This window comes from Larus michahellis, chromosome 3 (assembly GCF_964199755.1).
Source record: "Larus michahellis chromosome 3, bLarMic1.1, whole genome shotgun sequence".
NCBI lineage: Eukaryota > Metazoa > Chordata > Aves > Charadriiformes > Laridae > Larus > Larus michahellis.
The window spans coordinates 21680151-21694376 of NC_133898.1; the positions used below are offsets into that span (position 1 = coordinate 21680151).

General features: G+C 37.9%; 1 protein-coding gene across 6 annotated transcripts in view; it reads right to left on the reverse strand.

The window, feature by feature from the left end:
• Window positions 1–14226, reverse strand: part of DISP1 (dispatched RND transporter family member 1) — an 88134-nt gene that overhangs the window by 21541 nt on the left and 52367 nt on the right. For 5 of the 6 annotated variants that reach the window (XM_074579046.1, XM_074579044.1, XM_074579048.1 and 2 more), the window contains one exon: window positions 11812–12348. In XM_074579046.1, the coding sequence (XP_074435147.1) occupies window positions 11812–12317 (506 nt within the window). In that variant the 5' untranslated portion in view covers window positions 12318–12348. Of the gene's footprint in view, window positions 1–11811; window positions 12349–12878; window positions 12977–14226 lie in introns of those variants that run through there. The other variant, XM_074579047.1, reaches the window with a different exon arrangement.

A 14226-nucleotide genomic window follows, 5' to 3' on the forward strand; every position in this document is an offset into this window, starting at 1 on the left:
CTGGAAGCACTGCAAAAAGATACGCACCAGTCTTTGCAACCACCTTCCCTACTTCATTGCAGAAACTGGTCTCAGATGAAAAAGTACTGGCTGCTGATAAATGCCATCCCTTGGCAAATCCAGCTGAGACTCATGCTCGGTGATGTCTGTATATGAACAGTGACAGCCAACCACAATTTCAGGGCTCAAACCCAGGTGGAAGCGTAGCACGGAAATGGTCACTGACAGAAACTTGACAGATTAGGAAAAGCCCAATTTTCCAGACAGTCATTCGGAGAAAACTAACTGGACAGCTGGCTCGTCTCCTTCATTTTGGCATTGAGCTGCACAAGATTTTGAAAAGAAATGTATAGTTTACAGCTATTTATCATAAAGTAGTTGTTACAGGGCTGTAAATGATCACTAATAGTACTGCAGATAACACAGCAGGAGAAGCAATCACGGCAACTGCTCCAGCAGAACAGCATCCAGAATAAATGAAAATTGTCGACATTGCAGCAGGTCTGTAACACCTTCAGTTTCTGGAAGCATAGACAAATACCAACTGTTTCGCATAATCTTAATTCTACTCTCTTCATGCAGGTATTCATAAAAGGGATGTATTATTTCTCTTGATATGAATAAAATCACACCCACAAAAACACACAGCATATTTGTGACCCAGAGTACTCTTTAGGACACAAACTATATCTTCTTTCTGAAGCAGCCTGTATACCGCAGGTGTCTAAATATAGTGATACCAAAAAAATAATCATTAAAAAGCCAATAGCAGAAAACCTAGTTTTGCATTCTTCCCTTTAAGTTAAAGATTCACTTGAGTCAAAAATGTTAAGTTACAATATATAGCTGTACTTACGGGGGGGTGTGGGGAAATCAATATAAAGACTTCCCTGTCCAAGGATTATGAGGTGTTTAACCTCAGTGCTTTACTTTGCCAGAGGGAAGCTATTCCCTTTGTTGGTAGATCTGGTTACAAGAAGCGATAAAACATAGCTTTTTGTCATTATTATGCTCAAGGATAAGCTAAATCCCTGCAGGATAGATGAGATATGCATCATATTGTACACCTTCCATTAGAACTTACAATACAAACTAAATCCCAGCAGACGAAGAAAATCCTTGTGTTTTGAGAATGTCATTGACCCATGAGAACAATTTGAAATGCTCTGAAATATCAAGCTAGCTTTTACTGCTATATCAGGTATAACGCCTATGTGCTTTACCATTTTTACAATCACTACAATCACTCAGACAACAAATCCAACAGATTAAGTTGCCAAAAAAACTTTTTACAAGCCTCCCAATTTAATTTTTCACTATGATGTGTAAAGCTTTCCTTGATTCTAATCATGAAGTCTCTCTAGATGTTTTTTAAACATGTAGTGTTTACCATATTTGTCTGCACTTAGCTTTACTTATTTACACCTACAAAGGAAGGACAACCCACAACAGAAGGATGTTATAAAGATGATAGAGAATTCAGTTTTCTGATAAGTTGCTTTTTTTAAGGTTTTATTGAAAGCAAGAAAAAAAGCCAAGACTTTCTTGTTCTCTCTCGCATGTCAAGGAACAATGTAAAAGGATTTTGTATTTTTCTCTCTAGATTATCAGGATGAGATGATCTGAAAATAACTGCTATTTCATCCCATTAAAAAGTGTGAAGTCTCAATGTTGCAGCTTTGCTTAACCTTATATTTAGGAATTATTTCTGCTAAGACTATTCTTATGCATAAAATTAAGCAACTAGCACTTTGTAGCAGAGAGACTGAAAATCAATATGCTACTTGACAACTGTATGATAGATGTAAATTCAGATTTTTAAAGTTGAGATACCAAGCTTTATAAAGGTTCTGGTTTGCTCTTCTTGTATTCTTACCTACCTCTTCAGTTCCAATTGAGGATCTGCTCTATGTTCACAGCAAGTATGAGCAAATAATGTTGCCTTTCTGCCAGAAAAGCAACTGTAAGGAAGGTGTTAACAACCATAAAATCATTGTCCAAGTGATTCTTGCTCTATCTGATTTCAATTTAGCATAAAAGTGTATGCTTTACTGACCTACAACACATACACTGGGTAAAACCAGATTCCTTGAATGTCAGTGGCAAACCCTATATACTTAACTAAGCCAAGGTTTTGCTCACTTTCTTTCTGCTATGAAATCAGTATTAAACCTTTTTTCAAAGCAGGTTAATAAAGTAACAGGTAGTTTTGACATCTCCCAATCACAAGCTTCCAGCTCATGCCAACATACAACAGGAAAATATGTTTCCATCAAGTCAACAGAGATGGGAAAAGGTCAATGCAACCATATTGACAGCCTATACATATGTATTTTCATTTGGAAGTTATTTTCATAAGTTTAGTATCCCAATATGATTCGTTATTGGCTAAAATTGAAACTTCTATAAATTTACAGCACGCAGATGACTTGAAATTGAAAAGCTCCCATAAACACCTACAAGGTTTGGGGTTTGTCTACCACCTCCCCGCCTTTTCCTCACTGCTCCATATGGATGGTATACGTGTAGGAGCCCAGGATTTACTTAAGTTTTCTGTTTAAGGTTCCTTAGAACCTAATTTTTGTGATACTGACTTCTAATGCCTTCCCTCTTTCATCTTCAACAACTGACTAAATACTATCAACTGCTAGGAAAGCTGGCTCTTTTCCTTAATAGCGTCTACCTGGTTCACTTGTCTTGAACAGGAAAGAAACCATCTTCGTAGGAAAGTCTGACAGTGTATGAAGGAGCCACCTAATATACACCCTACAAATATTTTTCTTCTATTCTTCTTTCCCTAAGCTCTTCTCCAATGAGTGTAGCCACTTTTAGACATAGTTTGCAAACCGTCAATAAGAAAATTGCCATCAAACATACTTAAACTGGATCGTCCCAGCTTTAAATGGCAAAGTTATATATAAGTATATTCTTCTTCAAAAGGTTTAATTGAAGCTGTATACATATATTCCTTTAACTTCTGAAGCACTAAGGGCAGGACCACATATAGTACTGCTTGGCAAGTTAAACAAAAGTTCTGAACTATTCAAGACAATAAAAAAGGCTTAGTAAAACACCACCATGAATCATTATTTGAAAACAAGCCAACAGCTAATTTGGAGCAGACTAATATTATTTCAAGATCCTTCACAAGTCTAAAACCATTAGTCTTTTTTCTTTTCTTGGTAATTACAGTGAAATTAATAGATACGTTCTGGGATTTAAATGATGACTAGAGTAGTTTTCAGCATTTTTACTGGCAAAAAGTTCCTTCCTTAGAAATATTTTATTTCAAAGCTTTTTTTATTACACTTCCCAGTTGAATGGAGCAACACAAGGTCATGGTCCCATCTTGTATTTCTCTGACAGACAGGAAATTAACATGACCCAAGAAATCACAACATACATACAAGAAAAACTCCATCCTGTGACACCAAAGAGAATGAAAGAGATGTACAAGAGCACCTATTTTTATCAAGGTATTTCTCCACAAAGGCTGAAATCCATGTTCTTATAGGCATTAATGACTGACATTAAGCATATGTAAGTTTGTCTCGGGAGCACGGAGACTTCAGAGTGTCATTATATCACGCTTCAACTGGTACATGCCTCAGTCTTCCTTCCCGTGCAGATGTAAGAATTTGTGAATGTAAGCCACTGGGGGGTTCAGTTTTGCTCTCAGAAAACCTCCTTTGACCAGAGAGCTTTTTTGAAGATAGTCTACAAGCCCTTACAAGTTTCTCCAAATTATTAGACTGACTATGGGGACAAATGCTAGTTTTTATCTTTCTACATATTTCATCTCTTGCAGCAAATGACAATACTGTTACTTAAGCAATTTTGTTCTAAATTTAACTTCGAACACACATTTCGGTGTTGAGCTGCTGTTCCAATGTCTCTGAATTTAGTCACTTTGAGCGTCATAATTTTTACATGATATAAAACAAGTGCATATTCAACACAATTAAAAGATTTTAAAGGATTTAGTAAGTAGTTACACAAAGAAGGTCCTTCAGCTTATGCTGACATAGATGAAAAACTGTACATATATAACGCGACATCACCTCCTGTACCTCCCGTGATTAAATTTGTTTTGTTCACTCAGCAAGAAGCAGGCAAAAAAGGGAATATTTACCGAACATTTAAAGGTTTTCAGTATTGTTGCTAAGACCCCAAAAAAGCACTGCAAGATTAAACAGATTATAAAACAGATTTAATATAATCAAAACTGTTCAGCAAAAAGTTAGCAACAGTTCATCCACTTGACTGAATAAACTAACCATCCTACAGACTGGAAATACAATACAAGAATTTTGCAGAAAGGTATCCCCATTAACACCACAGAAAATACTGGAAAAGTTGGAGAAATGATGCCTGTAAGCCTTTCTAGTCCAGTACACCAATCTATCTATAATTTTATTTAAAAAACCAACCAAAGAAACAACTGATTTCCAAATAGAGAGGCCAGGCTTTCTAAAATAAGATCTGTACTTAGGATTTCTACCTGTAGCTTCCCTTACCTGTACTGATCCGTTAGTGGTGCCATCTCAGTTCTATCTTGCGTTAATAGTCAAGGCTTTAAGAGATTTCTTCATTCAGCAGATATCCTGTGCAGAAATCTCACTGCAATCTTAACATAGCAAAAGTAATGCCAAATTTCTCAGGTGTCCTGTGAATTTCCCTCTTGTGTTTGGGATTTTTTTTTTGTTATGTTTTACTGTTCAAGCATCACTGACTACTTAAAAGCATGCACATCAATTCTTACTTACTAGGAGATGAAGACGACATTGAAATATCATCAGAAAGCAAAGACAAGTGATTTTGGAAGGAGCTAGAGACAATTATGGCAACTAACAAAGAGCTTTCCAAAGTCGATGTTCCTCACCCTGTACTTTCCCCCCATCATAAGGAAGGCTGAAAACTTTTAAGTAGGGATATCCAAATCTTTCAAAACCCATCTCTTAAAGAGTGCCGAAAATCTGGTCACTGGCCACATGTAGTCTAGACTTTTGCTCTCTGTTGTCTAGTATTGTCTTGTTTCACATTTGAACCTTATCACAACCTACCCCAAATGAAAAGTGCACGAGAACAACTATACACGGTCAAAACATTCCAACAAACTGCCATCATTTTGGCTGTTCTGCCACGTTTTTTTTTCTAAATATGTGCATGTAAATGCTCAGTTTTAAAAGTCATCTCAAAAAACACACCAATTAGTCCTTTCCAAGAGTGAACACAGCTGATGCTGGTTTTCCAGTCAATTTAGTACAAAAGAAAGGACCCATGTATTTTACTAATTCCCCTCACATTATCAGCTTTATGTCTTCTGAAGACTGCAGTTCAAAGGCCCAGCAGATTGCTACTTAAGTACTAGCTCTTCTGTTGTTCAAGGAAAGGTGAGGGATACAGGGCACGGGAAATTCATCTTCATACACACAGAACCTGGAGTTTGTAAATGGCAGAGACAAAAGGTCAAAATACGGCCAGGCTAGTACTCAGCTGCACTCAGACCAGAGCAGGAACCTCTCAAGTCTCACCTTCCTATTGCAAAAACGCTTGCTTCAAAGCAATCTGAAGTCTAGACAAATACCAATGCTTAATTAGTACAATTAAAGGCCTGCAAAAATCCCTTGGACTGCCTAATGAATGATTTTCATTTTTTTTAAGGGCACTTAGTATTTTCCTAGGTATGTTATTTTTAATTTGGTCAGACGCTGAATTATAAATGGCATTTTTTGTATTCCGGTCTCTGCGTGTCAGCCCTTTGCTTTCAGCCCTGTGCAAGACTAACAGAAAGTGCAGCATGTTGTCTGTATAGCTAACAATGCACAATAATTATCATGGGAAGGGTAAATGAATTAATAAAACCAGACTACACCTCTTAAAGGTACCCCACTCCAGGATAATCTAAGACTAAAAGCAAAAAAAAGAGTACAATGAGCAAAAAAAGAGAGAGCACAGCTCTAATTCTTGACTGACATGAAAAATTATTGCAGAGAAAGAAAATGTTTATCTGTTTAATTGCAGGGAGAGCTCTTCTTCCACACGTGCACAACAGAGAATCCCACATTTGGACTCAGATTCAGAAGGATGCATGAGACTGCTACGCATTCCCTTTCCTTTCTTCAACTACATTAAAAGCCCCAAATACGCCACTGGGCTGCTAATGCTGTGACATGAAAGGGAGCATCTCATTTGTGGTTCCCATGTGCCTCCAGCCTCTTCATTCTGGGAAACCACTGGATAAAGAATTCCTATTTTAGCATGGAATAAATGGCTTACACGAGAATAGAGTCAGAATTTGTATTCTTTCCATAGAAGTTACCAACACACAGGAACTCCTGATCTACAGCATGAATCAAGATACTTGCAACATCTTGAACACTGAACGAAGCGATGGTAACCGCTTTTGCCTTTTAGTTGCTAAAGGTTGATAAAAAGTTTCAGAAACAACCTTCAAAAATCTGACCTAAAGGATTTTTTTTTAATGTTATCTATTTTTAATCTTCCTAGGGAAAGGGAGTAAGTCTCTTTTATTACTCTATAACACAGTATATGCATATGCATTTTGCACAGAAGACATCAGTACACATTTCATATAAAAAGTGAAAATAAAAGTATCTTTTAATGCATCAAATACAGCAGAAGCTAACAATTTTCAAAATGGAAAATATTCAGATAGGTGGCAAATACTTTGTTTAAAAAACTCCATGTAGGAGTTCTTGAGAACAGTTAATGTTGCTGAAATGAGAATATTTGAAAATATTGTATGCACATGTATACACATAATCATCTCTGCAAGCCACGCAGAATGTACTAGATAACAATTATCCTTTTCCTGGAATCAAGCAGGGAGCTGTTTCATAACAAAGGCTTGTTATTAAGACTGGTATTTGGCAAACATTCCCTTGCTTTTTGAAAAAACAAGAGCTTTTTATTTCTTTCTGGTTCTAATCTTTATGCTAACTAGAAGGTAAATGTAAAATGGGTAAGAGGCAGCCATAATGTTCTCTCCTCACTTGACAGCTTTTCTGTTTTTATAGATCTCCTTTTTAAAGTATTCATTAAAGTGTAAGTATTCAAGTATGTCTGCAATACTGGTTAAACTGTGTGGCACAGAACTCCCTGAGATACAGCAGAACTCAAAATCCCAGAACCATCCCATAAATCTGCAATGCCAAAACAGTTCAAAAGAAGGCTTAAATCTAACTGAAAGGAAGATGTACCATAAGTCTGAAGATATTAATGCTTTACCAGTTTCCTGACTCTGAAGTACTATGGTTTTTGCCTTGCTGAGAATATAAGTTGGTCTAGCAAGTGAAAACTTTGAATCCAGCAATTAACCTTTGGGAGCGAAAACCTCTGAACTAGGCTGCTGGGAAGTGAGGAGCGTTTTACATAAAGTCTTAAATCTTAGCCAAACTAACGATTCTGTGAGGTTTTGAACTGTTTTGTCTTCTAGCTTGAGATGACTGCATGTTCATAGAGAGATCATCCCACATGTCCTTTTATCCTGTCTTATTACCAGAAAGAATTCGTATGCTTTTCAAAATAGTCCTCTTTACCTATCTGCTCTAACCAAAAGCATTAACAGTATAGTCTTGAAATGTAAATAGCGGTAGGTGACACAGAACAGGTCTATGCTGAGCCAAAAGTACTTGTATGAATTTATTGGTTTAATATTGCAGAAGTGCAAGCACTACACGCGTTGGCAGTGTGGAGCAGTGTCCTTATCAGCAGCACCATTGGTTCTTTCACAGCTCCCTGACCTCTTCTCCCCTACCTTTTGTCTGCAAGTCCATAGACCTAAGTTTTCTAAACTGTATCACCAAAGAGATATTCCAGAAGAGTGGGCATCAAGATTAGCAAGGATACAGGTAGCTTTTAAGTGGTGTTGCCCGTTAAAAAGTTCACATGCAAGTCTGAGAGAAGCAATTCAATTTGGTACCAGAGACAATAGCCATGCAACAGCACTGTTACCCCATGCCTTCCACAACCCTGAGACAACTTACTGAATGATCCCTGCATATTCTCCCTCTTTTGCTCCTAATTACATGCACACATTCCTATATAAACACCAGATTTTGAAAAATACCAGGAATGATTTTAAGAGTTTTCTGGTTTTACATTTCTTTAGTCTTTAGTTCTGTTAGAATATGCAACCCTTCATTATTTATTTTATCCTCCTTTCATCCCACTAAACATGCTGCTGGGCTGCATGGTTTTACTCCTCCCTAGTGACTCCTAACTCAGTGCTTCCAGTTGTCAAGCATCAGTCTTCATGCTTCTTCCACTTCTTCAGATTAACAGCCTCACTTAGTGGTTCTTCCTCATTTCTACTGCCTATTGGCTGAAGGTTGCCGATGATTACAGAAGCAGATGGCAGCAAAGGAGGGACAATAACTACCCACCTCCCAGTGGCTCTAAGTCCCACAGGTTTCTTCAGACACATTAAGTGCATTCAGACAGAAAGGGTTACTTCAACATAAGCCCTCCCCCCAAAAGGGGCAGGGTGGAAAAAAAAAAAAATCTTCCAATAGTACCTGAGAAAAAGAACTAATTGTACCATGCTCTAAACAGGTAAATTTAGAAACTATTCGTCAGAAAGCAAATCAAATCTCTGAACAATTGCATTCTGATATGGAGAGATGGCTGGAATTTCCCAGGGAGTGTTTATGCAGTGAAGATATTATGCCCACTAAAAAAAAAAAAAGAGAGGTATGAACATGTTTGGATGAACTACATCTTAAATATATGCACAAAGTAACACAAAAAACTTTGCTCAAGATGTTCCAGCCTCAGAAAAATACCTAAAAAATCATCAGAACCATTATGACCAAGAGTTGACCTATTTTACCTACTTTTACAATCCAGTTTTTTTTTGCCACAATCACATTGTAAACCACCAGCCACTAAAAATATTTTCTTTCATGCTACAAGCTTTTTGCATCAATCTGAAAAAATTACCAGTTGCCCAGACATTCAAGTTATGGTGTATAGATGACATTTCTATGTAATTTAGTCTAAACTTCAAAGGTGAATACTCCACAAAATTCCAGATCCAGCCAGCTTTAAGAGGATAGGACAAGCGTGGCATTATTTCAATCTGTCTTCTTTATACACTCCAATCCGCAATGATATACCAGAGCCACATTCCTTTAATATTAGGTCACTGACAAATGTTAAGCCTTGGGCTTCAAAACCTGACAAAACCTGTCGTGCTGAAACAATTGGTTACCTGCCCAGAGCTGTAAGCATTAGCAATAGAGTTTGCAGGAGTGTTCGCCCCCCTCTATCTAATCACATGGTTTTCCCCCCTTAAACTTAAAACTGTAACAATATTTGAAGGCAAGTTTTAAAAATGCAAAGTACCAAAATGAAAGCTAGTTTCACTACACGTGAACTTAATTATGCGTCGTATGAGAACCTGCATTCTAAACAACCCTGTTAAAACATGCACACGTTATAAAGCTGGATGATTCCCAATTAGCCTTGTAAGAAAGATATCTGGAGAAGAAGCTGTTGTGCAGATTATAGGCTCAAAATAAAATTAGAGTGTGGAAGAGAGATCACATGAAAATATCAGAGACGTAAGCGTTACCGTGTACAGAAAGTTATCTGAGCATGTGACAAATCAATACACATTTGTCACCTATTCTCTTCAGCACTGCAAAGTAACTACCAGTGAGAGTGCTTCCTCCTGCGCATGTACCCATCCAGCTGCAAGGTTGCATCCAGTTGCTCCCTGTTTTTACCATCTGTAGACTATAGCATTTAGACACATCTTGTAAAATACTCAGAGAGAAAAGAAGTCTTTGGTTCCATGCTAATAACACATATGCATTGTCCATTAATGCAGCCACAGCCAGTTTAAGGAGTTCTAATACATCTAAGTCCAGCTTCCCCAACATGGCCTGGGACCCCTGTCCTATTTACCATATGTTTAAAGCTAAAAGAACTGGTAACAGCACTCATAAGCTAGGTGTTTTTTAAAGGATGGACTCATTTAATTTGCTGACCAATGAGGCATATTGCAAGTATCTTTTTCGCTAAGAAAATTCAGTTGCCTTAGCTAGAAAGAAGTCCAGAAATGAAACAGTACCCCCTTGATATGGATATGTAGAGTATGCTATTGCCCATAGCTGAGTTACTAAGTACAGCTGCTTTAAAGGTCAAATTATAGCCTTCTTTTGACTGATAAAAGCAAGACAAACATTTACCATACGTCATTATTTATGATTTACATACATTTATGTACAAATGTACACCATGGTGAAGAAGTGCAAGATAAAAAAAAAATCTTAGCTCAAGATCCCAATCAGAGCAGTTCAAACAAAGTCTTTGTATTTGTGAAGCACTATGGAAAACAGTAATTTACCATTTCTGGAAGAACTTTTCACTGTTTTTTTTTTTTTCTGGACTAAGAACAGAAACACAAGTTACAGATCACATTTGTTTCCTTCCTCAAGACTATGGAATACAGATGAACTTTAACTGTCTTGCTGCACAGGGAGAAAAACAGTGAAATTTGTGCACCCATTTTGACAGTTTGAAAAGTATGACTTACTGATTTCTGTAACGGCTCAGCCTCCTGCATACCTTTGCATATAAAATTACATGAGAGTTTTCGTCTCTACTTAACATTTAAACAAGTATGAGGTGGAAAAACCCATGTCTGATTGTAAGCAGTTCCAACAACTAAGATTTTTTTCCATTTGTAAAAGGAATAACTGGCAGGGGAAAGCTGATTTGCACTTTGTATTATTATCCCTATTTTCATGTGCTTTTTAAGGAAAAAAGCTTTATTCACTATGACTTTTTCCACATTACATATTTGTCCCAGTCGGCTATTCTCAGAAGTTTAAAGCTAGTTCATGGATTTCATCAAGACAAAAATCATTATAACTGACCAAGACATACTTGTAGCTCCAAGTTTTTGAGCAACGATGCAGATGTTGGACAGCAGGGAGAAGGGCAGCTTTCGTTACCCCAGTGAAAATTCATCCAGTTTGGCTCAACTGCAACTCAGAAAAAAAATAACCTTGCGTAGAAGCTTAGAAGTGTCTTACTGCAACACGGGATTTGATTTTCAGAAATTGCCTCTTGGAATGACTGATTTTGCCCAGGACCAGTAGTTTTGAGAAGATTCTCCTTGTGATTGTTGCTCCTTGTAGCTGGGACTACTGTCCCTGGAACTCCAAAGCTAACAGATGTGAAGAGGCAAGTTCATATGAAGTGGAGGATAGAAAGGATTCAAACCTGGAACAATTCAAAATTTCTCAATCTGAACACAACTTTGAAATTTACCACATACATACACTGAAACGACACAGGGGAGACTCACCGAACCAGCTAACCTGACAAAGAAAAACCACTTATGAATAGAGTCATTGAAAGTATCTTTTTGAGGAAATATGGGTTTTGATTAGACTATGCAAACATTACCTGTTCTTTCAGTGTTTTCTTAGCTATCTCTATATTGGTTTGTTTCACACAATACAGGCGTACACTCTGTTTTATAAAAGAGCTTCCAAAGAATCCCCAAGAAAAAACAGAAAACACAGCCTTTTTTCCCCTCCAGAATGAACTAATTCAGGAATATTCATGTAGTACAGCAAAACTGATTTCCTGACTGGGTTTCTTATGGGGGGGAAAAAAAAAAAGTTGGTAATGCATCAAAGATTAACCTGTAAAAACCCTGGGGAAGAAATTTGGTTCATCTTCCTTTTTAATCTTCTCCTTTTCTCAGAAAATGAAATCGTTATGGAAGAGGTTACCCATACTGAGAACTAAGAAATAATGCAGTCTGCTTACCTTATCCTGGCTATATGCTGCTGCACAGGCTGATGCTGAAAATGGTCAGGCCACTGATGGTGAAGGCAGAAGGATGGGGAGGGCTGAAGACAGCAGGCAGGCTGATATATGGGGGCGTGTTTTTGGCAAATAGATGCTGAATACTCAGAAGGTGGCTGCATGCAGCACGATGTCATAGGAGATGGTGCTGAGCTGCCAACCACTGAATGACATTCTTGCTTGTTATTATGGCTACTTAAAGAATGATGGTATGGACAAGGGTGGCAGCATTGCGACAACATCTGCTGAGTTCTTTGGTTGTCTAAAGGCAGAAAGGATGGTTTGATGGTACCATTAAGTTGCAGGCAGCCATTTGGACTCGCTTTTGTTCTTGGTGTTTCCTTGGATGGGAGCTGTTGGACCACGACATCTCCATCATTAGCTGCAACAATACCTGGGCCAGTAGCATTTGACAAGATGCTGCCATTGCTCAGAACCACAGAGTCACTGACGTTGCTCATAGCCATGCTCCAAGTTCTCGATGGATATGGGATGTTCCTGAAGAAACAAATAAAGCAAAGCTTATAGAGCTGCGGTGTTTTCAGATGCTCAGAAATATCTTTAGATTAAAATGAGTAAAGCTCCTCTCTCATCTTCATCTTTCACAACACACTGATCAGAACGTTTTGATGGACTTTCATTTGTTCAACAGAAATTTAAGAGTGAAGTTACATACTTGCTCAGTTATTAAACCAAAATATAAGTCAAATGAATAGACATTTGACAGCCTCTAGCTCACAGCTAACAGGTAATGGTTGAGATGCACAGGAACAAGATCATTTTGCACAAGACCAAGTAAAAGCCACTATTTAGGAATACATATTTTGGTGAAAACTATGTAACCATCCACACCTTGCACTTCAATTTGCCTGTGTGCTTTGAAAGCCAGCAGGAGACAGGAACAGACAGTAGAGGTTGTTTAATAATCATTAATGTGATGGTTTCAGTAACCTCCCTCCCCATCTCCAGTTTCTATTGAAAATGAGGCATATTTGTGTTTTTGAAGAAATTATTTTAAAATGCCTTACTTAAATAAATCAAGCCACTTCAGTAGACATCTGTCAAATTGTCTGGATGGTAGACTAGGTCTTCAGAAGAAGCTCAAAATGAACTGTTACGAATACTGAAAAGATACAATACAACAACATGTTTTTCCCAAATTTAAAAAACAAATAATCCCAGGATTCAATTACTGCTGATCGAGAAGCTCATGCTTCCAAGTGACATGTATTCTAAAGGCAGTTAAGAAATGGACTGAGCTGTAAATAGAAGATATTAAAGATTTTCTTCTGAAGTCTTGTCTTTTTCAAGCAAAATATAAATAAGTGAAAACTACTACCACTAGGAAGGTGTCTGAGGAGCTTGGCTCAAAATCAAAATTTGCTTGAGGTTAAAAGCAGCCATTTTCCCCCACGTTAACTATAATTGTGTTTTAATAAGCTTTGAAAGTAAGTTGGAGATTATTATTTTGATAAATAACACAAAAGGTCAAACATCACACTTAAATAAGAATTTGTTTCCCAAGTTACACGGGGAGGAGGGAGAAGGAGAAAGGAGAACGAGGAAGAAAGAACACTAATTATGTCCTATTTAGAAGAATAAATCAACACATGCTTAAAGAACAGAATAAGTTAATTACAACTGCTTTGGCTAACTCAACATTACCTTTTTGATACTGAATTTAATCAACAACATTCCAAGTCTAAATTGCAAGGCGTGCATTACAGACACTGAACTTTGCAGAAAGACACAACATACAGATTAAGAGAGATAAGCAAGGAAGTTTCTAACTCTTTTTCTTCCCCAATACCTTTGCTGAGTGCTTAGAGAGCTAAGCCTGCCCAGCCAGCTGAGCTATTTAATTGCCTGAATGCTAATTCTGAGCAGAAAGTGCTTTGCAGAGTGGAATGCTACCCCCGGCAGCCCCCCCGTGCAGCACCTCCCCTAGACATAGCTAAATCCTTCACTTCTGAAACAAAAATTAATCCTCTGCTATTTGTTCTAGATCATGTGCAGAGCCAGATGCCCTGGGAAATCACTTTCATTCAGATAACCACTCAGAACAGGAGAATACACTGCTCGACGAGCATATTTTTTTTTTCCAGCCTCCAATTCCACACATTCCTGCTGGGTACCCCCTCCCCTGGCCCAGGCAAGTCAAGCCCATGGAGAAGAGTAAATTCAAGTGGCTGCCTGAACTTTGCTTCAGTCTGAAGAGACGTATTAGTTATGTGAAATACGACTGTGTTTGAACAGTCTGATTTTCTCTCGCACTGTAGGGCAGCTTCAAAGCCTGCTGAAGTGGACAGAGCGAGAGCTGGACATCAAGGCAGAGAAAGCTCCTCGCGAGGCGTCTGGCAGTATTTTAGGAATTTC